Genomic DNA, 24,594 nt, shown 5'->3' with positions numbered 1-24,594 from the left:
GAGTATATTTTGTGAGTGTGTGCGGTGGGATATGCATGAGTATAATTGTATGGCTGTATTTGTGTGTGAGTACATTTTGTGAGTGTGTGGGTGTGAATGTAATTGTATGGATGTTTGTGTGTGAGTACATTTTGTGAGTGTGTGGGTGTGAATGTAATTGTGTGCTGTGCGCATGTGAGAGACAGAGAGCCGCCCCCCCGCTGAGGCAGAGCCGCAGTCGTGATCCTGCTAAAAGGCAGGCGCTGCACTCGGCATTGCCTTTACAGCTCAGAATAAATCATCTGGGCATTATGGAATTATCTGATGTAATCTGCGGAAATATATGAATAAAGCCCATTTGGAAGATTTTCTTTTCTTTCGGCTGTTCTGTCACGATTTGTGTGGTGTGTGTGTGTGGGGGAAGGGGGGTGGGTGGGGGGGGGTGGAGATTTAAGAGACAAACGTAGCGATTACATAACCATTCTACAGCGCTTCGCTGCATTAGGCGAGAGCCGCAGAACCAAACGTTCCTACAAAAGATGACCTAAAAAAACACCCACTTCACAGGATCCTGCTCTCCGTGCCGCATGCTTCTGACACTGCGGCTCTGCGGCTCTGCGGTTCTGCGGTTCTGCGGTTCTGCGGTTCTGCGGCTCTGCGGCTCTGCGGTTCTGCGGCTCTGCGGTTATGCGGTTCTGAGGTTCTGCGGTTCTGCGGTTCTGCGGTTCTGCGGCTCTGCGGTTCTGCGGCTCTGCGGTTCTGTGGTTCTGTGGTTCTGCGGTTCTGTGGTGTGAGAATGCAGAGGAGATGCCTTCTGGAGCAGACTGCCGAGAGCTCCGCCCACAGCTGACCGAGGGGGCTTAGCTGTCAAAACTGAGGAAATGAAAAACATCCCTGAAAGTTTGCCCGGGTTTCAACAGAATTGATTGCTGAGATGTGTACCATATCTGCCAAAAACGAGGCAGTGACACTTTATCCCAGGATACTCGTCCGCCCTAAAAATATTTACAACAGCCCTGGTCCCGAAGATCGTGGTTCTGCTGGTTTTCATTATTGCTCAGTGGTTTCGTTGTTGTTCAGTACTTAACTGGTCAATCGAACCAGCTGATTTCACAGTATATTCATGTCTCCAGTTTTTCGTGGATATAAATTGGTTGCTGATGTTAAAGTGAAACCATAAACCGGGGATAATCAAACCCGGGCCTTTGGGGCCAGTAGTGCTGCTGGTTTTCTTTTCTACCTGATAGCTAATTGATCAATTAATGCCACTGATTGTCCCGGGTTTAAATCAGTCCTGATTAGAGGGGAAGAATGAAAGCCAGCAGCACCCCTGCCCTTGAGTACCCTTGCCATAAATTATTATGCCCCGCAGCCTGAGAACTATGATTGGCCATCCCTGCTACAGACTGGCATACGTGCCCTGAGATATCAAAATGCAGGTAACTTTAGGTCACAGGCCGTGTGCCACAGACAGGGGTCCGGTTAGACCCCCTACTGGTGTCAGTCTATCTCATACCTACGTCCTAGTACATTGTGTCTGATGGCTTGTGTCTGATGGATGCGTCTGATGGCTTGATGCTACCAATACTTTCTTCTTTACAGCAATACTACCTCACCTGCTGTTCTGTTTTGCTGCTGCAGTAACAGACGAGTTCCATCGGGGAGCGTCCCCCTTTGCCCCACGGGCCAGAGCTGTTCCTAGAAACAACAAGGCGCCTCCTTGTTCTCCACAGACGGTCTGTACTGCTGCGGCGGGGAGACAAACAACTTTCAAGATTCCTCCCGGTAACACGCTTTATTGTCAATAAAACATTAATGACTTTTTAAGCCGTCCTCAACACAAATCTGTTTACTGTTTACACCACGATTGAGAAGAAAAAAAAAACCTTGCTCTCAGTACCGAGAGCAAGAGACTGACTGGCGTTTGCAAACGCAGTGTGTGAGCAGCTCTCTGTGGAAGTGAGCAGGAGATCAGCAGCACTGCATTACCCCCGCGCACCTCTGCGCAGGGACGGCCCTCCTGGGGCCCGGCTGTGCAGGGGATGGAAATGAGCCTGCCTGTCAGTCGCGTACCGGAAAAGATCGGACTCGGCAGCCCCGGCTGCAGCTGCGGCAGCCCCGGCGAGCTCTTCAGCGGAGCTGCCCTGGAACAGCCCCTGCCAGATTACCCGCACCACTCTGGGGACTCAAGAGTTTTATTACATATTTGCAGACGCGCTCCAAGAGTTCCAAAAAATTTCCCGTTTACCCACCTGCTGAGGGAATTCATCTTCTCCGACTCACACCGTATTAGAACGTAGCCTGGAATGCTCTATCCACTCTTTCTTTTAAAACACTTTGAGTAGAGTGGCAGATGAGGAGGAAGAGAAAGAGGAAAGAAAGAGAGGATTAAAAGAAAAGCAGGGAGTGGTGAGCAAGGGAAAGAGGGAGAGAGATACACAGGGGAGGATTGGGTGAAGGGGACACAAGGACCTCTTACCTGTGTAGAGCCAGCAGTTAGCCTGGAGAGCACTGCATTGTAATAGAGCCACAATCTACTCCTCCTGCGGCTACTGCATATGTAGGAAGAGGAACAGGTTAGGGGCGCCTCCCTAACAGACATCCAGTACCCCACAAATGGTGGCCCTGAGGGAGAGCCCAGTGGCTTAAAGGAAGGAGGAGAGAATCAAACTCCTGCATGTTAAAGGAATTAAGACGGAATATTGGCCTTAATTTGTTGGTCACCTTTCCTTTTCTCTGACTTCACAGGACATGTTGTGGGAAGTTCCTTAAAGCTAATATAATTTCCATACAGTAAATGAGTAATTATTAATGAATGAAAATTACTTACTACTTTTCCAAGAGCTCTGAAAGCACGGCCATGACTCGCTGATGGCTGATAACTGGATTACACCACAGCTATGACAGAGGGAGCAAAGTCCTGGGAGACGCGTTTCAGGACCCGCTCTGGTGCTGCACTCAACTCTGGAACTCTGGAACTCTGGAACTCTGGCACAGGACGTCAAAGGGGCGTCGTGCTCGGGAGAGGCTGCGGGACAGACGCCCCCTATTGGCACATCCCTGCTATAGCACATTTGATGAGGGCGACATCATTGGCGTAATAAGAGAACAGGACCGTTTCTCCTCGGCCGGGTCTATGGCGCAGAGAGGGGCTGCAGCACTTCTAAAGTCACAAGGACGAGCAGGGCGGATATGCAAATCTTAATTTGATTTTTTTAAATCACCATAATCATGAATTAGTGTTTTTGCATTTCGAAAATTCTAATCACAGTTCCGTGATAATTAGTGGACTGTTGGTTTGTAAAGCCCTTTGAAAACTAATTACTTCAATAAAATACGCATCAGTGGCTCAAGCCGTTTGAGAGCTCAAATTCAAGAGTGACACCTTGTGGCCGGCTGGTGTTATTGCACTGGACTACACTGCAGGTTTTCAAGACATTGAACAACAGCAGTCTCACTGTTCATTTATATTCAGCTCACATTTTTGGTATCTGTGTTATGATTTAGAATTGTCCCATCAAAATTTAATGCAGGCTTTATTATAATTTTATTTAATCAATCAAGTTATTAATACAAATGCAACCAAACAAGCCTAATTTACTAATTTAAGTAATATATATGAATATTCCATGTTCTGTTATGTACTTTCTGGCTTTGAAAGAACAACATTCTTTCCATCTTTCTCCCTTCTCTAATTTCTTAATTACTTACTTGATGAAAATGCAGCAATAACAATCCAAGGCAATTACAATTTCTCAATACCCGAATGCAATAAAACCATGCAATAAAAACTCAACCCACTGCTAATAGCATATTTTATTTGGTTACAGAACTCAATATTATTATTTGCTGAGGTGTATTGTATAGTCAAAAAAAGTGTAGCAAATTACAAAGACTTTTCATTTGTTCATCTACATTGTTCACACATGGACATGAGGCTCAAACTTTAAAATATACAAGGCATCCTGGTTTGAGAATACAAGGCAACCAACAACCTCCACAAGACAAAGACCCAATCACAACCATTCATTCATACCTCGAACGAAATGAAGGGTTACATGGTCCAATAAGATCGCTTATTACTCTGACGCACAAAAACCGTTCCAATCACAGATTCAGTGCACCACCCCTCCAAACTAGTCTTCTTCATGGGCAAAATTAGGTTATTGATGTGCAACTAAAAATGCATTAAATTACACACAAGTCACTGTCAGTAGGTGGGGTCATGTTGCCATTGCCCTGATGAAGGCACTTTGAGTGGTGAAATGTTGGTGGTGTCAAAAAATAAATAGTAATAAACATATCAAATTATAGCCATGCATTGTAACCATCTTTTCTCGTTTCGGTTTTCTGTACAACTAGCTTCTTTTCTCCCTTTCACCAAGCCATTGATGCCTCACCTACATAAAACATTACAACAGGGAAGACAATACGGTTTCTTCCGGGACGGTCAAACCCAGTTCAGTTCTTGAACCTGGACAGGAGTTCCCGCGATATGATTAGTCTCTGAATCTGAGCAGTGCCCTCGTAGATCTGAAACACACACAGGTGGCAAAACACATTCTGTTAGAGGGGCACCAAGTAAAGGGCATATGCCACTCTGGTTTGAAGAGCAAATCAAATCAATGTTATTATTTACAGCACTTTTCACAGATAACGGTCACAAAGGTGCTTACCACAGAGTAACACAGAAGGAAAACTGGGGGAAAAAAAACAGGACTGAACTCCCAAAAAGCAAGTGCGGTTATATAAAACAAGAAATGAAATTTTAAAAACTCTCTGTAGTGTAGACCAACACCGAAATGGCGGAGAGAAAAGGCGCGGACCTGGTAGATTTTGGCGTCTCTCATCAGCTTCTCCACGGGGTACTCGCTGTTGAACCCGTTCCCGCCGAAAATCTGCACAGCGTCGCTGGCCACCTGGTTGGCGATGTCGCCGGCGTAGGCCTTGGCGATGGAGGCGTAGTAGGTGTTCCGACGGCCCTCGTCCACCTCCCAGGCCGAGCGCTGGTACGCCATCCTGGCCAGCTCCACCTTCATCGCCATCTCCGCCAGCAGGAAGGCCACTGCCTGGTGCTGAGGACCCCCCGCGGGTGGCAACAGAACAGCCCGCTCAAAACTCAACATTCATCTTCCTCTACAAAAAGCGCCCGCGGACACGTACTGGAAATGTAGCGCTTGCAAAACATGAAATACAACGTATTTGTTGCTCATATTCAAAAAAGGAACTGGTTCTCAAACAAATGACAAATAGCACCTCTAGTCATCTGTCATACCAGTGCACGCACCAATATTATTTTTTTGTACCTCAGACATTGTGGTCTCATATTTCATGTCCTTTTTCCTTAATGGCTTCATCATTCCAGTATGCCTTTGCTCATGAACATGAAATGCAATATATCCACGGCTTATATTTAAAATTGCAGCAAAGCATTTGCCTTCCTCAACAATAAAAAAAACTACACAACACACCTCTGCACTCTACCCCTAATGTTTTTAGTTACAAGCACCCACTAACACAAACAAACCCTATTCAGTCTCTCATAAACCAACCGCCCCGCAAACTCCACCCATCTGGAGACATCAGTGCTCAGTAAAAACCAAAGTGAGGGTATCAACAGGACGTTTCTATGCTAGAATAAAACCCAGAGGACAGATGTAGGATATGGACACACAGAGCGTGAGGGGTGCCCCTTACCTCAGCGATGAACCTTCCGAAAGTCTTCCTCTCCAAGGCGTACTTTGTGGCCTCTTCTAGGGCCCTCTGAGCCAGTCCTGTGGCCCCTGCCGCCACCTACACAACGAAAGCGTACATTCATCCTCTACACAAAAAAACTGCAAATTCAACACATACACAACACAACTGTACACCAATCTACACAACGAAACTGTACATTGAACACCTACACCACAGCTCCACACTCAACGGCTGGTAACTTTTCATTTTATTTAATTTTTATTTAACCAGAGTAGTCCCACTGAGATTGACATCTCTTGCAAGCAAGTCCTGGAGCCTAGATGTCATTGGACTGTGTGAAGAAACCGGAGTACCCAGAGGAAACCCACATGAACACAGGGACAACATGCAAACTCCATGCTGAGAGGACCCGACCGACCAAAACTCCAACCCGGAACCTTCTTTGCAAGGCAACAGTGCTAACCACTGCGCTACCGTGCCCCAAAACTGACCGAACAGACAGTTAAAAACTGTGGCAGGTAGATTTTAAAGCAGTGAGATGTGTGACTCACCGGTGGCCTGGTCTTATCAAAGGCACCCATAGCGATCTTGAACCCGGCTCCTTCTCCAATCAGAACGTTCTCCTTCGGTATCCTCACGTCCTCAAAAGTGATGCCCCGCGTGTCTGAGCACCTCTGTCCCATGTTCATCTCCTACACACGACGACCAGACACATGAGAAAATCTAAATGAGAAAACTGCAAAGAGGAGAACAGGCTATTCACCCTGCCTAACATTTAACCTGTTAACCTTCTTCCTTGAACAATGTTCCCCAACCTCAGTCCTGGAGAACCACAACAGAGTCAACTGGGTTTTTTATGCCTTAAAATCAGCAACCAATTCAGACCTGGGAAAGAGGCCAGGCATGCTGTACAATCAACTGCATTCAATGAATGAACTAAGACAGCTTGACGCGGTTTTGGAGAGTCTATGTGTCCCCACCTTTCTGCCCACTTGGACTCCCGGGGTGTCTGCCTCCAGGATGAAGCCCGTGAAGGCCTTGCCGGCTGAACACTTGGGGTCAGGGTCAGTACGAGCCAGGAGGAAATACCTACATCAACACATAGCGGAATTCAGTTCACAAGGACCAACAGTGGAATTCAATTCACAAGGATCAACAGACGGTCTTCACACAGGGAAGAGCAGCCAGAGGCCCAGACCTAGGCTGGGATGCCCATGCACTGCAGTCAGAACACGTTCTCCACATGTACCACTGCATTTACAAATGATGTGAACGAGCCACAGTAAAACTCATTTAAAATGTCTTTTTTTGTGTATCGTGCAGTTGCAGCACCGTACGGAGCTCTGGCGGCCATCTTACCAGTTGGCCTTCCCCCCGTTGGTGATCCACATCTTCTGCCCGTTCACCACGTACTCGTCTCCCACCTTCACCGCTCGGGTCTTAATGCCGGCCACGTCGGACCCTGCCCCCGGCTCAGTCACGCAGTAAGCCTGCCAATCACATCACTCGCTGACAAACTGCCCTCATACAACTTAATTAGCCTTAAAATGTTAATGCCTCCTTGCAAGTGAATGACAGTATTGAGGGGAGAATGAGGACCTCTCAGGTCTGGTGAGGAATGAGGGTGGTCTACCTGCAATGGATGAGGTCATGCCTCGATTGTCATAAAATTCTTAGTTACGCCCACGTAGATTTTTTTTCCTCTAGAGTTTCTTTCTTATTGACAAAACCTATTTTTCTTCATAAAGTTTGGGTTAGAATAAAAAATAAAAAAAAGGATTTCAAATATAGAAGGTCTTGTAATCTGTCATGCCTGTACACAGCAGTATGTTTTTTCTTTGGTGTGGCTCAGACACAGTGGTTACCATTGTGGCCTTGTATTTTATTTCATTTTTTCTTAATAACTTCTTCATTCCTGAGAGACAGAAGAGCTCATTTTCCTTCAATATAGCAACAATAAACTTCCTTGTTCCTGCACACACACACATACACACACACACACACACAAAATACCCCAAGCCACACAGGGTTTTGTTGCAATTCGGGGAAACTTACACACATCAGTGGTTCCTCAGTCATTCGTCCCAAGTACTTTTTCTTCTGTGCATCGTTCCCTGCAATGATGACTGGCATTTGCTGCAATTAAAAAAAAAAAATTTTTTTTTTTTACTAAATATGAAATGGCAAAAAAAAGTTGAATGTGGAAATGTCACAAGAAATGGCCAATTAACAGTAAAAGGCATTTGAGGGATCTTCTGCCCATTTCCAGCTTTCCGATATCCACTTGGCCACCTTTTAGTACTTTCAGCATTTGCAAATGCACAGAAGAGTCCCTTTGGAGCTGGGAACGCCCTCGGAAGGGTTCCCCTTAAAGAAGAAGGGGGTTAACAAAAGGCCCTTACACCCAGGGAGTTTGCCTCGATGGCCGTCTGAACCCCAGTGCAGCCAAACGCCAGCTCTTCCGTGATGAGGCAGGCGTCGAATATGCCCAGGCCCATCCCACCTGTAACCAGGCAACAAAAAGACACATGTCAGCAGCTGGACCAATGACGAGCGGAGGAGAAAGGACGACTCAAGGGTGGCAAACGGGGCCGCCATGACGAGCGCATACCGCAGTCTTCCGGAATGTGTCCGTTCATGAGGCCGAGTTCCCATGCCTGCTTGATGATCGGGAAAGGATACTGCAAAAAAAGGAGCAATCCCAAAACCAGTGATTAGTGCCGCAAAGTCATGCATCACTTGCACAGTGGCACTAACACTCAGTTAAAATTCCCGTTTTTCACCATTTGGAAGATTTTTTTTTTTTGTTTAAGCTCATTTTTAGCCCCATTTTTATCCCCCTTTTCTCCCAGCGTTCCCAGTTGGATGTGTCAAGAGTGCAGACAAGCGTGCTCTCTAAAAGCATGCGCTGCCATCCGCTACTTCTGTTCACTCCAGTCCAACAGCTGGACTGTGCAGCCCTTGTGCGGGACACTTCACGCCTGGCTAGCATAGCTAGATCTGGAAACTGTCCAGATTTTGGGAAAGGCAAATGTCTCTCACTGACAAAGAGATGCAATGCAATGTATTAAAGCAGTAAATTATCTTTCACCTGGAACAGGATCCTCAGAAGGAAATTGACACATTAGTATCTATTATGAGGATAATCTATGTCTTGTTCCCCCCTGTCTTTACTTCTTAATTGCAAAAAGCAAACCAATGAGGCGGTTCTAAGAGTCACTTATGCAGAATGAGCGAGACTTACTTCACCAGATTTGTCGTAGAGGGGGGCAACGGGCACAATCTCTTCTCGGGCAAACTTCCTGGCCAGCTGCTGGAACTCCTTCTGCTGATCAGTGAGCTCTGGAGGGGAACAGAATGTCAGTGTCTCCAAAGATTCTGAGCTCTGGAGGGGAACAGGATGTCAGTGCCTCCAATGTCTCTGAGCTCTGAAGGGGAACAGGATGTCAGTGCCTCCAATGTCTCTGAGCTCTGAAGGGGAACAGGATGTCAGTGCCGTCAGTCAAAGATTCTGAGCTCTGGGGGGGAACAGTATGCCAGTGCCTCCAAAGTCTCTGAGCACTGCAGGGGAACAGGATGTCAGTGGCCCCAAAGTCTCTGGACCACTGCCACACTGCAAAGCACTGTACCTGAGCGATTCTACTCACCAAAGCTAAAGCCTCCAGGTGAGGCTTTCGCGGCGCTGGCAGCTACCTTCGTACTGGTGCCCTGAAACCGGAGCCCAGTCTGGACACCGGCCTTTATTACCTACAGGAATGGGTGGGGTGCTGTTATTTACTGTAGGTATAAAACCACAGTTCATGCACAAAATGTGTCAACAATATTCTCCTTTTCCAAGAGTGCTTGCTCTAATGCCAGGGAATACTTTTCCAGTTTTCCTCTATAGTAGCTTGACTTTTAATGATCCAATATTCCAACGAGTACATAATTTGTTAAGAACTTTGTGAAACATTTGTTGAAAAAAATGCCCTTTAATGCAGTTTGACTGATTACTAAAAAGAATGTTAAAAAGCATTTTAATAAATGCATAAAACCATAAAGCGATTGCAGTACATTTCAAATCAGTCATGTTTTAATGCAAGTTTAGGATTTATATATTCAGTATGATCCTCATCTTTTGCATAAAGCATCACTTAGAGATAGGCTAGCTGTTTTGTTTTGTTGATGATTACTGTCCAGGAGTTTAATCCAATTTGTTAACTATGTATTTATCGTGGCCACATTTTAGGAGATCAAACAAAAGAAAAATGAGCCGACTATAGTCAGAAACCCCCAAGAACATGAGGTAAAGCCCTAAGCGCCAAAAGTGTGCCACTCAATAATACTAAACGCTATGAAGTGAACAATGCCTCAAAGAAAAAATTACGACAGAACTAAAACACGTTTTCAAAATCTTAGAACAGGGGCCTGTATCGCAAACTAGGATTACTGAATTAGCTGAGTAACCGCACCCAGAGTAAAACCCAGAACAGCACTCGTTACTTCAATCCATGTTCCAGAGTTGGGACTAGCTGCAGTTAGCCAGCTAACACACCTTGTGATACAGGCCCTAAGAGGTCCGCTGTAACAAAAACCAGCCATGTTTGCATGTTGTAATTCTCAAATTGCTTTCCCGTCCTTCTCGTTAGTCTAGTCCGTTAGTCACCTTAAATACAACAACCACTTAGACAAAATAAACCAGGTGAGGTGAGTTAACTGTGCAATTAAGTGCTTTAATTGATCAATTAAGTGCCGAGTGAAAACAAAAACCAGCAGACACTGCGCTTCTCCAGGACCTGGGTTGGCCACCCCTGGTCTAGTCCAATACACTATCTATTAACGTGACCAGGAAGTGCCTGTCAGTGATTTGAATGTGACCTTAGAATTGCTGTTTAAGTTAGCTGTGAATACCCCAAATCGACAATATGAATCTATTAATTTAGCGGAGAAGGTGCACTTATTTCCGGTTCGAATCGCTTACCAATGTATAGCTGCGTTGTATTGGTCGCACTTGACCCCTACAAACCGCATACTGATCGACAGCTAGGCTATAGCTGGCACTACCCCAAATCACAAGAGAATCGTCTTACAGCTGCACAATGCAACAATAAATCATCATAAATCTCGCGTGTCGCTTATTTCCGAGTGGTAAGGTAACTCAGTCGTACCCTTCTGAGCAAACGAAGTATTATCTTGCAAAAACTGCAATCTTAGCGGCACGACGGTATGAGGAGCATTGTTTACCTTGGAAGCTAATTCGCTGGTTTGCAAGTCGATTTGCTCACTGACCTGTTCTTATGGAGTTCTGTGGATTTGCTAGCTAACTAATCTAACTTGTTGTCGATATATAATTATAAGCGACGCTGATGTGTGGTAATTCGTCTGTTTAGCTCGCCGGCAACCTTATTAGCCTACCATTAGATAAATCTCCCTACGTAAGAACAGCAATATTTACAAAGCTTTGCAGTTTTACCTTGTTTAAAAACATTTCTGCTCTTCCAAAACAACGCTGCCCAAATCCTTGAATGCCCGACTAACCTTTGCTCTGGATAAAATCTATTTTGTCAGACCAATTATGGCGGTCCATTTCACCACGTGATGTATAACGTCGATAGTTTCCCCTTTGCCCCACTTTGCAGATATTCCCGGATGTCAGTGTGGCGCAGACTTTTACACTAATCTGTATAGTATATGGATTTGTCAATACTGTTACAATTTCATACCGTCAACCAATTTACATGTTATAAGAATTAAGAAATCTGCGCGATGGCCGCGATAAATATTCTTTCAGTGCACAAGTCATGTTTGGCAGCCCTTGATTTCACTTTCCACTGATAAATAATCCACAGAATTTTCTTACTGTACCAACAACCAATGAATGCATTACATCACACCTACTTTTTCTCTCTCATTTTGTCTCTTTTGTCAGTCATTCTGACCTTGACCTCTCAATACTCTCAATACTCCCGGGTAAGGACACTGCCGTTGTACCCTTGAGCAAGGTACTTAACCTGCATTGCTTCAGTATATATCCAGCTGTATAAATGGATACAATGTAAAATGCTATGTAAAAAAAGTTGTGTAAGTCGCTCTGGATAAGAGCATCTGCTAAATGCCTGTAATGTAATGTAATGTAAATATCAGTGGCCACATGGCATTTCTCTATGTGACAAAGTTTTAACACTAATCTTCCCTGCAGTATGCTATTTCAAAGTCCAATACAAAAAGAACAAATCTAAGATTACACATGTTCAAACACACACACACACACACACACACACACACAGACACACACGTATTTACATGCGCAGAAACACACAAATATAAATGTGTAAATGTGCATGCGTGCATGCATACACACACGTAAACACACATACATGCAGGCACACACAAACATATATGTGTATGACGACATGCATGCACTCAGACACACAAACACAGACATGGATTTTTTTCACCTTAACTAAAATTAATTAGTCAATGAAATGCTTGAATTGACCATACAAAATAAGTGCTATGTTGTAAAAATGTACAAGTATAATTCATGTTAGAAGGGTCATAAAGTTCCATCCACTATTATGGTCAATGCATGTCACTGCTCTGTGGAGATCCTCCTAGATTTCATGAGGGGGAATCTTGGGAATCTGGCAACCCCATCTTTGACAATGCCACTACTTGACAATTGAACATGCTCCCACACAGCAAAATGGGCTGAGAAGCCATTAATGCTGTTGAACCTGCAGACAGGCACTTTGGGGAGAGATGATGAGGGTCTTCCTGTTGTTGGATTAATGAAGGAACAGCAAGCATTACTGGTCTGTCTTCCCAGAGCTAGAACCGACTGAGAGGCCAACTGCACCTTCAAGATATCCAGTACCCTTATGACAGAAGCATCCAGTCTTATCCAAATAGGGACCGGTGTGGGTGCAAGATATTGTTTTAGGTTAGCACTAAGACACCCGTTTCTACTTATCATAAGTCTTCATCAAAAAACATGATTAGTTACTTTGTTGAATCAAGTGTCATAGTGCTGAACTAAAACAAAAACCTGCATCCATATCGGCCCTTGTCGGATAAGATTCGTCACCGCTGTTCTACGCTGGACCCATTTTTTTACAGTCTTTGTACCTACCCCATGCAGCCAGAGAGCCTTACTGCCCTGCCCTGTGGAGCCAGCAGAGGGCGCCACAACACTGTGTCCACTGGGAACCTCGCCTGATTGTGAGGTTGGGAGACTTTTAATACCATGGACAGTATCATCTCACCCGATGCATCTTGCTCAATCACCGCCATAGACAGTAGCTCCACTTGCCAATGTCAAATTTGGATGCAATTGGTTATGTAACTGAGATTACACTCTGCCAGAACAGACATTAATAATTTGTATTGGCCATATAACGAAAAAAGTCATTGTGTGAAGAGCAACTCATCTGGAATTTAAACACCTTGGGTAATTTGAACACAACACTCCCCTAAAATATTACTCTTTCCTGTTTTTGAGCATTCCTTATCAGGTTGTCATTACAGTGTTATAGATTATTCCAGTATGCCATCATGCACTGCTGTCTGTTGAGCTGCAAAAACGCATGTCAGCCATCTTAAACCTGGTGAAAATTGCTTTTCCGTTTACAGTGCATTTTGTGACCACCAATTAATTCATTTTTGTATCATATTAGTAATGTTCCCACAAGTATGCAAATTTAAATCAGGTTAACTCAAAGATAACAGAAAGCACATCTTTTCCACTAGAGGTTGCAATAGTCATTGATGAAATGAAACGACCATGTTTTGTTTGGCTGTGCATTTTCAGATCTAGTTCATATTTTTGCTCAAGGCTAATTTCCCAAAGGATTTTCTATATTTACCATAAAGGTGGCCACCACCGCATATTTTTTAAAACTACCAACAACTAAAAAACCCAGCACAACATTAAGATACTAGCACTTTTGAACGTACTCAAGGGTACTTGAAGTAACAACAAAGATTGGCATCTGTCCAATCGTTTATAATATAATGTTAATCCCAAGCACTCTGCATAGCTAGTCTTCTTTACTAAAATAGTTAATTTAAATCTATTTCACCGTGAGGTAAAAGCTTGGTTGTCTAGACTATTCTTCAACTTGTTTATTTAGCCTTCCACCTTCCTGGTGTATACTCAAATGTTGTCCACACGAAAATTATGCTGTAGTTATACTAACCGATCTTGGGCGCCCTTAGCTGTCCTTAATAGTTTTTAAGACGTGTGTTTGACTACAGGCCAGAAAGACCATTATGTATTTTATAAAATAAATCAGTTCAAGTAAAGTTCCTGTCATATTATTAAAAACGTGACGTCCACCGTTTTAATAAATGTAGTTGTTTTGTGCCAAAAATTATGTCATGAATAGGAATGTTCGACCATAAAACAGTCTTTGATTTCTCTGCGTGATGAAAACGTGTATTTGGATATGAGAACACAAGAAGAAAAGGGCACGTCTCCTTTAAATTTAAAGGGACTATTTGTCGGGGTCTCAGCACCCACACTTCACACTAGATGACGCTTTGCTCTGCTGTAAACATCGCTGACGTTCTGCTGCGTGGCTCAGAAAAGGAGAGGGTTATTATAAACGAAGACTGGGTGAACAAGACTGTTTGCACTGAACTCGCCTCACATGCCATCATAACAACAAAGACACACGTCGGAATCCTTCTGCCCGCGGTGCAATGGCAAGAAGAACTGAAATCCCTTCCTCTTACTACGGTGAGTGTTTCAAATGTGTAAATATAAGCGTAAGTTCCTTTGTGTGAGACTCCAAGCATCCGTTCTTTCATTGGCATCCGAATGCATAACTGTTAGCTAGTTGACGAAGCATCGCTTATTGTCCCTGCCAAACTGTAAAGACGTTTTGACAACCGTTTAATACATCACTGTGTCTCTTTGCCGTAATTGTGAAGCGCACTTTACCGACCAAATGAAAAACAGCAAATAATTGTTTTGTTGACGTGAACAGAAACGAACATGAAAACAATTGTCTCGTAATTTGTTCTCGCTAATCATTCTCCATGTTTGACACACATTAACAGAGGATTTCAATGATTGGTCGGTGCGATTGAAATAACGAACAGGTGCTGGAATTAATTCCTAAACTATTGCTGTTTTTGTCCTCGGTTATGTCGACCGAGTCCGTCTCGAGTGGCTAAATGACATGACTGAAAATACTGTTGGGGATGCAACTTTGTGTTGCTAAGGATAGCAAGTGCTGCTCTCCTCTGCGCGAATCTCGGCAGCCACTAAACGTACTACAGTAGCCTATCAACGGAGAGTATTCACACTGTGCAGAAACGCTCCTGTTCAGCGTATGGCGATGGTTTCTCATTCAAACCGTCGTCCTGTTTTGGGTTGGAATGACCGTCTTGTGTTTACGATGCTCAACTGTGGCAATAGCCAAGAGCACGTGTAGGGCGGGGGAAAGTAAAAATGAGAAACATGCCTTCAGAATCCAATGTTTTGATAGAAAGAAGTGATGCGAATCATTCGACCAAAACGTTCTGCTTATCGCCTGAAATTGTTTTCGCATGGTTTCAGAAAAATAAAGAATAATTGACCGAGAAAATTGTGTTGAATTGAAATTAGCCTCGGATACGTTTTTATCGATTGTATAATACGCAGCAGTTGGTCAGACTTGGAACGTCTGTATAGTCGGTGTTTTTAATGGATAATTATGGAATCTTGTATGAAAAGGACGTGCTGAAGCTCTGACATTTTAGCTTCAGAAGAGATTAAGATTGGTCCCTATGACATGGAAACATATGCCCCTCTTTGGATTCGCGGGGTTTGGTTGAATTTATATTATTTTCATTTTTATTGCTTACACTTTTGTGTTGTCATGGGTTATCAAATTTTATGTGCTCAAGGTCATTCTTAAAGCGACTCAATGTTTAGTTCAAGATCTCAGAAAAAAATCATTAACAACTCCAATCATGGAGAGCTACTTTCCAGTTTATTTTCCATGTCACTGTTAATCACCTATTTAAAGAGGAGCGGTGTCATCAGTTAACCACTTATAATGAAATCTTTTGTCACTTTTGAATATGTAAATCAAAACACTAGAATATCATCAATCATCTTAACTACTGAAGCAGATGGCCTAGCTTCAATGTCAGTGTTTGTATACCTGTAGCACCACAATTTCAAGGCAAACACGTGAAACTAGGTGGACCTTGGTGGAGTTTGGAAGTGACTGATTTTATGCAGTGAGGTTATTTATAATTCATATGATAGTTAATTGCTTGCTGCATAATAATCCACAGTATTTTAATCATCATTGTTTGCACAGGAAAGCATAATTGCAATTTTTTACATTGTTGCTTGTCAAACTGTACAATTTCTGAACAGTTTTGGATTGGACCCGGCAGATACAGAAAACAAGTCTGTATTGGAAAAGTGTACAAATCAACCATTGAGCTAAAATTCTAATTATGTGACTTTATTATTAAACGTACAGGATGCAAAACCAGACATGGCTGTGATTTTTGCCTTATTGAAGACCATGGTTCCATCTCAGGATTCTACTGACATGAAATGGTTATTTAGTAAATAGTGGCAGCTGTTTTTGCTGCTGGTCTATCATATATAATGGAAGCACACTAACAAAAGGTAGGCTTCATTATTACAGTTCCATTGCTGTTAACGAGCCTGATTTTGCCCTAGTCAATCTGATTTTTTTATATACATACAATCAAAGTATGCGGTAGGCTAGGTGTAGTGTTAGGGGGATGGATGATATATCACTGTCAGCCTCTGTAGGAGCATTATTCTTCTATTCAGGTGGGGCAGTTTTTTTTTAGAGACAGACATAATATGCCCACCTGTCTCCAGCTGTCAAGAAAGAATGCCCCCACCCCCACTTTTGAAATTGACCAGTGAATCAAATCTACTGTGCTTTCTGAGGTGCATGCCAAAAGACATATTCTAACGAGAAGCCATGTTACATTCATAACTGTGTCACAGGGAGTGAAACTAATTAAGGATTAGGGGAAAGTATTTTCTGGCTACGTGTTTACTTGCCTCATTGATTTTAAAATGACATTCATCAGTAATTACAAACCAGGTGAGCCAACAGCTGAAATAAAACATTACATTAATTAAACCACATGTATTTTGGGATAATGAGAGAATCTCATTTATGTCACATTTTCTCCGCTGACAGAAAAAATGAAGGTTATTAAGTTGGATATTGCTGGCCCACTAATGGGGGGGTCACTCAACATGTAAACGTACTGTGCGCAATGTGGGTTATTTAAAAGGGAGATCAAATCAAGAGAGAAGGTACTCAGCTTCGTCCTTATTAATGTTTAAGTCCTTAAATGTCTCAGCTACACTTTCCATTTATTTATCTTGCTGGAAGGGTTGGTTATATTACAAAAGGTAATGCATTTAAAAAAGCAAATATATTCTCATCTCTTTGTAAGTATACAGAACTTTGTTCAATGAAATTCGGGGAATGTGCTGGTGTGTGTGAGAAAATGGATCAGTACTCAATGATCCGTATGTCTTACCAACAGTCAGTACTGCTACAGCTTTTTATTCATGGATTTTCCTTTTGATTTTGAATGTGCAAAGAAAAAAAAAAGACCCCAAAAATATAATTTTCTGTCAAAGAATGGCAAAAGCGTATGTCTGACCAATTTGTAAACATCTCAGCCATAATAAATGTACAGGCATGCAATGTCAGGTTGCTTTTGGTCAGCATTTGCACATAAGTACATAATTACATTCCACGTTGTTATTATCAATAGACTCATTCCATGCTACATTTAACACATGACCATTTATCCTTGCGCTATCATACAGTGTAATCCAAAATGGGTCAGCAGGCATTGAGATCAATATTCTTTGTGGGTCTGCAAAGGCATTGTTTAAAAAAAAAAAAAAAACATTTTTTTTTTAAGGTTAATCTCAAGACATTAATTCCAGGAAGCTTGCAGTCTGTAGTGTGAATTGCCTGCGAGGGGGAAAAAAAGGAACATTTTCACAGTTGCTTTTGTACTGAGCGTACTGCATTTCAGTTTTCTAACACTCCAGTTTCCCCCTGCCATATTCTGTTTGACCGGTAACACAGTTGCAAAGCCTATGCGCTCCATTAATGATCATTACACTACACTTTGACCAGAGTTTCAGACTAGAGTGCTGAGACAGCACAGAGCTCCACTGTTCCTTGAGTTCTTACTGTGTGGGGTGTGTGATTATACTCCATGAAATAGGATGCCCTTACCGTCCAATACAGATTACCACATTAATGTGTACAGTAGTATTGGCAAGGTGTGGCCTCAGTAGTGATAACGTATTCATGACATTGAACTATTACTGGTTATCAGATACGACAGCCTGCATAATACGTTACATAATGTTTCTCAGATGCAGTTTCTCACTGCATATTAACATTGCTTGAAACCTTCGGGGGGTTTATCTGTGTCAGCCTGTTGTGTTCATGGGACAAAATGCTTTTATGCGCAGCAGAGTTCCCATTGCGAAATATTCTGGGCGGAGATTCGCCATGACGGCAAGTGGTCGTGAGCTCCACAGATAGCCTAGATGCTTTGCGTCGTGCGTGCGGCGCGTGCGCACACGCTGCCGTATGTAGTACTGTATGTCTTCATTTTCCTTTTACTGGTATCCCGAATGGATGCACACGAAGGTTTGTAGAATTACAACAGTAGGCCCTAACTCTTATATGGTGGATGAAGAATTGCATGTGACTTTGTGAGAAAAGGGTTCTGTCAAACACTACCGACCGGTTTCTAGACGCGCTCCGCGATTGCTTTTTACTAACTCGGCCGTGACTAGGCGAAGGTCACCCACTTTCATAGCCGAATTCGTACCGGTGTTTCTCCTACGCTCCATTACGGTACGCGCCTGGACAGTGTTTAGCGTCGTCTGCCCTGACCAGGGACGGGCGGAAAAGAAATAAATGACACGTGTTCTCCGGGGGGCCTTATTTAGCCAGAACCGCGGAGGTTCACTGACAGGACGCTCAATTACACAGGTGTCCTGGAGAAACGATATTAAGCGCGGCTTTGCTGAGCAAGTCAAAGCAGCGGGCTGGCGGGCTAATGTGGTGCCGCAGGTATCTGCGCTGGCGAGGCTGAAGGAGACTGGATTATTTATTTATTTATTTATTTTCAGAGCTAACTTAACATGCCGGAGTGTCCTTCCTCCTTTCCTCTTTTTATGCTGACCTGAGCAGCATGCTGATTGTGCTTGGCCTCATTGCTGGCCTGTATGTCCGGTTTCTTTGTGCATCGCGGCGTAATTTGAACTCCCCCTTGTCTGAAAATGAAATCAGTCAAATGCACGGTGGCCCAAAAATTAGTACAAGGAGGGTCGGCTCAAAACCAGTGTACCATGTCGCGAAATGAATGACTTGACATCATTAAAAAAAATTTTTTTTTTAAATTTCAGTCATTTCCATTGCCACTTCATCAGGATAGACGGGCGTCAAATATGAATGGCGCCTGGGGTTGATGAGTAATTTCCCTACTCCTCCTTGCTTTTCATCAGCAATAATAGGCCCAGATGGCGGTTGGTGGAAATTGTAAAGCTGTCACATTGTGGTGTGGTAGACATCTGCTATGATATAAAGATGATCCATCGCAGTTGGGTGAACGGGCCTCATCTCTCTTCTGTGTGTGTGCGTGTGTGTGCGTGTGCGTGTACGTGTGTGTATGTGTGTGTGTGTGTGTGTGTGCGCATGTGTGTGTTTTTGTTTGTTTCAGGGTGGGAATTCCATAAATCACACGTACAGATGCCGCTCTCCCTGTATAGTGTAGGCAGAATAACAACAGGAACCCAAGGCAGAAAAATAGAACAGAATGAAAAGCAGTTGTTCATTTAACAATGAAATGCTTCCTTGTAGTGAGAGAGGGTATTATTCAGTTAACCCGCAGTATCAGGTCAGGTATATTTCGAAAGCGTAATGCTAACTACAAGTTCAGTTATGGGTCCACATGAAAGCTGAGTCTGGCATGACAAGGACGGAACTATTATTTCTTCTTTTTCTGTCGTTATCGGTCTCAAGTCATCCTTAGGAGTAGAGGTAGTTTGAGTGGCGGAGAAAGAAAGGTACACAAGTCTGTGAGGCTCTTAACTGCATTCGAAACCATTTTACCGCCGTGTGGGAGATTAATATATCAAAACCAAGCCCTTCGGGTACTTAGTCGTGCTATTCTCCCTTTCCCCGATCTCTCAATCAGGTTTTAATCATTGCGTTCCTTCCCTGAAGCTGCGCGATTGTTCCTGGTTTTTTTGTTTCCCCCTTGGCAGAGGCTCGTAAACCGCTGATGCCGTTTTCGGAAGGCGGTTTTGATCCTCCGTGATCTGCAAAGCACCCATCTGGAAAAGGGCAGCTTTGTGTTTTGCTGTGGAGTGTCTGCTTATGGCTCTCCTTCATGCCCTGCCGGCCGCCGCCCCCTTCTCGTGTTTTCACTCCTATCCAGTGTCATCAAACTGATCCCAACTGCCAGATACAATCCCTTTTTCAGAATCTATGCCAGGGGGGGTTTAAAAAAACATTTTATTGCCCATTTAAAAAAAAATATTCCCCAAACTTAGAATTCCCGATTATAATTGAAAGCCTGTCCAGTTCCATCACTATGGTGACCCCTGTCAGTTTATTTACTAGCACTGACGTTCTGTGGAACCCATGAAGTCACCTGCTGCTGCTTCTGCTGTCCACTGGCTGAGCTGTTCACTTGCTGTGCCGGAGAACTGACCAATCGGTGCCACCGATGCAGACAGATCTGATGAGTCGCTATTGCACAGTGGTGTTCCCCAGCAAAACCGCGGCCATTTATGCATTTCTTTCCCCATGGCACTCGAGGTCCGTCTGAAATGGCCCAGTGAGGATTTGGTTCACGTTACAGGTCCCATTCCTGCACTGAGAACTAGAGTATGTCAGCTGGTGTCACGCACCGTGTAGCACCCCTGGGAAGGGGGTGCGGATGTTCTGGGTTTTCACCGTAATTTGTCTCATGGAGAGTGCGAGAGAGAGCACACTGACAACGAAAACAAATAATCGAACACCTTCACCCTCGCCCCCTCATGGGTTCTGGGCAAAAACAAAACGAAGACAAAATAAACTGAACATAGCGAAAGCTCTTCCGCTCTTCGCTATCTAGCTGACCATTTCCTCGGCTTTTCAGCCACGATAGTTTCTCTTTGTCTTTAGCGCGCTGAAGAACAAACCATCTCTCGCCCTCTCAGTGTGTGCTCCCAGTCTCGGCTCCGTACTGTGGAGAGGAGCGCACCTTTGAGCACCTGGGCTGACTCGTTAACACAGCCCAGGTGTGTGTACTCTCTCCCCCCCCGCTAGGCGTGTCTGAGACAAATCTGAATCTCCACTGGACTGGATGCCGCAGCTGAGTAGTCAAACAGGACATTGGCAGCCATGTTGGAACCAGGTATCCCGCTGCTGTGAAGGCTACTTCCTCTGTGTGGATATTTGTCATTACTAAACTGTCATCCATGAACGAATGAAGAGAAGTGTTTAGCGGTGTGTTAGTGGTCTGACAGCCTGTGCCTTCTACATGACAAAGGCCGCAGTGCAAACGTGTGCACTCACACACGTGTACACACATACACACACATGCGTAACGCACACACACACGCATGCATGCACGCACAACACACATGCATGCACACACGCACACACGCACAAACACACACGCACACACATACACACACATACACACACGCACACACACACACACACTTGCTATCACTGATGAAGCTGAAACACTTTCTTTGTAGGGCCAGCTAACCATCTGCATGGCTCCATTAACATTTTCATTTACTCTGGGGTTTGACTCATCCACAGGCATGCGGTTCCCTGTTTTGGTGCAGATGTGCGATGATAACGCTCACTGTTTACCTTCATCAACAAAGAACAGATGTCCTGTTACTTGTGGCTGTTTTCCTAGACGTGGGCACGAGCCTTTGAAATGATCGTTCCTGTCACCCGTGGCAAATGAGAGTATATAGCTTCACGGTCTAAATAGCTGCTATGCGGTGAAGGACATAAGGGTGTCTCATCAAATAAACGGAGGTACACGTGCCTTATCATTTTCAATGAAAGATTTAAGCTAATTTCAGCTATTTCCTGTCTTCCCAGAACTTGTGATTGTTCTTTGTTGCTATGGAGCCGCATTGCTGTTGCATTGATTAATACCATCGAAGGTCGTAATGGAAGACGTTAGCCTATTTAAGCAACACCAGAAGCGAAAATCTTTAATGTTTAAATATTACAAATCTGGGACCTGCATTTTAAAGTTTAATGATATCCTGTAAAATTTAAGACCCTGGTCTTTTTGAAAAATCTACAACAGGATGCTCCAGTATGCCTCTTTCAGTCTTTTTTTGGCTGACTCAGTTCGAACTATAGCACCAGGACCATACAGCTGTTTGGCCCTACTGAATAATGATTTTGTATTTATGCATAATAATTAAGCAATGACAGCATTTTATTATCTTATGTAACAATGTAGAATGCTTCAGGGTAATAATTCTGCACTCACGACCACTGAAATTGGCAGAAAAAAAAATAGTGGTGAATATTTTTACCCACCCACTACCGAAAAGCTGTTTCCAAAATTATAAAACATAATATGCAGGCAGGAACAGATGAGTGGTTGCTAGGCAAGGGCAAAAAAGACCTGAGTTATTGCCACTCCACCTTGAACTTTGTAAGTCCCTACATCTCATGCATCCCATCACCATGCATAATCTCCCCAATCTCTAGGGGCCTACGGATTTTAAAGAGCCCGCTGCATTTATGTCAGGCAAATAGACCCAGTTACTCGGTGAAATGTCCAGTGTTTATTCAACTCCTAACAGAGTATATATGAGTCTAATTGGGACCATATGTACTCTGTAAGGGTTGATTGGACGCTGAAAATTTTACAGTGCACAAGGTGAGGGTTCAGATCGCTGGTTTGTTGTGAATGGGAAGCGATGCAGTCGGGGGTGTGGTTATAATGTGGAAGACGAAGTTATCGGGGCAGTTAGCGGTGGTGTGTAACGAGAGCGCCTCCTTTAAGAGAGAAGAGAGAATGAACGCGCTCCCGCTGTTTTTTTTCGGGCTCGCTCCTATCTCGCCTCGCGCGCGGACAGACGGCGGATTTCCAGGCCTGTCACAGGCAGATAATCCGAGCTGTCAGCCTCTCCAGGACAGTCACGCGCCTGTCCCGGTCACCCGGGACAAACGGCGTCCCGCGCAAGGGGGGCGGGGGGGGGAGGGGGGGCGCGAATCCGCCCCGCGCTGCTCCGGGGACTCGCCCAAGGGTAGCTAGCGGTAGGACGCCCAGCCCGGAGGTGTCGCCTCCTGCCGCACTCCCCTCAAATTTAATTAACTGATAGGGACGTGAGTAAGCGCCGTGCATTCATTTCCATTATAATTAAGGGGAAAAAAAACCGACGCTGGCGTTCACAGTCGCCATTGTTTTTTCCCCGGTAAAACTCTGAGCTCCTTCCCTCCCGGGGAAAGATGCCATTCAGCCCGGCCCGAGCTGGAGATGAAGATCGCGCCGGCGATATGGGGCTGGTTTTTTTTTTTTGTTTTTTTTTCCAGGCCTGCTCGGGCATAACTGGCATGTTGTCACCCATCAGAGTTCCGCGTCGGGCATATTTACCAGGCCTGTCGGTTGAGTGACAGCCCACCTCTTCGGAGCAGGAGACGGGCGGGGGGAACTGAGACCGACGCCGGGGTGAACTCCTGGGCAGCCCGCCGGTCCCTCTCGCGGGTTCGAATTCCACCCTTGATCTCCAGGTGGACGCCTGTTCCCTCTCTCCGGCGGCGGTTTCGGGTCTCTGGCGGCTTGGGCTTCGCGCTGTCTGTGTTCCCCCCGGGAGATCTGTGCACTGTTCCCTCGGTGAGCAGTGGGATTTGCACATTGTCATTCAGAACAGAAACAGATATGTGTGCGCATATAAACACTCGCACACGTGCGCCGTAGCTGTTCTGTATGGGGTGGGTGCTGCACTGTGGTAGTGGTTGAGTCTCCCCTCCCCTCCCTTCCCTGTAAAGGGCTTTGGTATCATGGTACAGTTTGAAATGTGTCCGCTGATGTCGTCGTTGGCGTGGTCTCTGGGAGGACACATGGCCGAGCTGTGCTCCCAGCATGCACGCTGGCCCTTCCTCTCGCCACGTGCTGCGGGCCCCGAGCTGCCGCTCGCGAGGCTTGTCAGGCGGGCCGGGATTCACCGCCAACCTGGAAAGGCGCGGCTTCTGCCGGGATGCCTTCCACGCGACCGTCCAATGGCGGCCGTGTCTGTGAAGCAGGTGACGAGGAAGTTCGTCACAGACAAACATTAGCCGCTGCGGTTAAAGTAGCCTGCTTGTGTCTTTCGTCGCTAGCGCTGATATTGTCAGTAGACCCTTAATGGAGTTCTTAACGCTCCAAGGCTCAGAGAGACTTTTCTGAATTAAATGGTTCAAGCCTATCAATCGGAATAGGGCAGGGTGATATTCCGGTTGGGCTTGATCAGTTTGGTGTGGCTTACATGAGCCCGAGTGTCATCAAAGCCGTGGAGTGAGGGTAGCATTAAACCGCTGGTCGAGACCGCGGGCGATATTATTCCACCGCGTTATCAAAAAGGTCAAGGAGGAGTCCTCCTCCCAGCTGCATTGTCTAACTATTAGGCTACACGTCCGTCATTCGTGATATGTGTTTGTGGAAGGCCAAAGTGTTCACACTTTAGCAGATTAGTCTGGACTGACGGAGGAGTAAGATACGATCAATATGCACGGTACACACACACACACACTTAATTAAAATGTTAATATCATAATGTTTGCGCAGTCATGCCAGGGACCAGAAGTGTGATTGAGTATTCTAATAAAAGCCATTGAATCCTCTCCTGGATGCTGTAGCATTTGGCAATTTATGTGGCTGTATACATATAAT

General features: G+C 44.6%; 2 protein-coding genes across 3 annotated transcripts in view; one reads left to right on the top strand and one right to left on the bottom strand.

Annotated features, from left to right (window-relative positions):
• Positions 1 to 3,777: 3,777 nt before the first annotated feature.
• acadm (acyl-CoA dehydrogenase medium chain) lies at positions 3,778 to 11,281 on the bottom strand. The gene is made up of 12 exons (XM_064341782.1): positions 11,129 to 11,281; positions 9,324 to 9,423; positions 8,921 to 9,018; positions 8,288 to 8,357; positions 8,079 to 8,179; positions 7,732 to 7,812; positions 7,036 to 7,166; positions 6,657 to 6,765; positions 6,228 to 6,368; positions 5,677 to 5,772; positions 4,806 to 5,054; positions 3,778 to 4,512 (listed from the first exon to the last, which is right to left on the bottom strand). Exons 1-12 carry the CDS (start codon positions 11,141 to 11,143, stop codon positions 4,441 to 4,443), a joined length of 1,263 nt encoding a protein of 420 aa, XP_064197852.1. The 5' UTR covers positions 11,144 to 11,281; the 3' UTR covers positions 3,778 to 4,440.
• Positions 11,282 to 14,162: 2,881 nt separating this feature from the next.
• Positions 14,163 to 24,594, top strand: part of slc44a5a (solute carrier family 44 member 5a) — an 89,200-nt gene continuing 78,768 nt past the window's right edge. For both annotated transcript variants that reach the window (XM_064341780.1, XM_064341781.1), the window contains exon 1: positions 14,163 to 14,395. In XM_064341780.1, the coding sequence (XP_064197850.1) occupies positions 14,359 to 14,395 (37 nt within the window). In that variant the 5' untranslated portion in view covers positions 14,163 to 14,358. The remainder of the gene's footprint in view (positions 14,396 to 24,594) is intronic.

Source organism: Anguilla rostrata, chromosome 6 (assembly GCF_018555375.3).
Source record: "Anguilla rostrata isolate EN2019 chromosome 6, ASM1855537v3, whole genome shotgun sequence".
Taxonomy (NCBI): Eukaryota; Metazoa; Chordata; class Actinopteri; order Anguilliformes; family Anguillidae; genus Anguilla; species Anguilla rostrata.
Note: the sequence above shows the minus strand (reverse complement) of the source record. Positions and strands in the feature narration are given on the sequence as shown.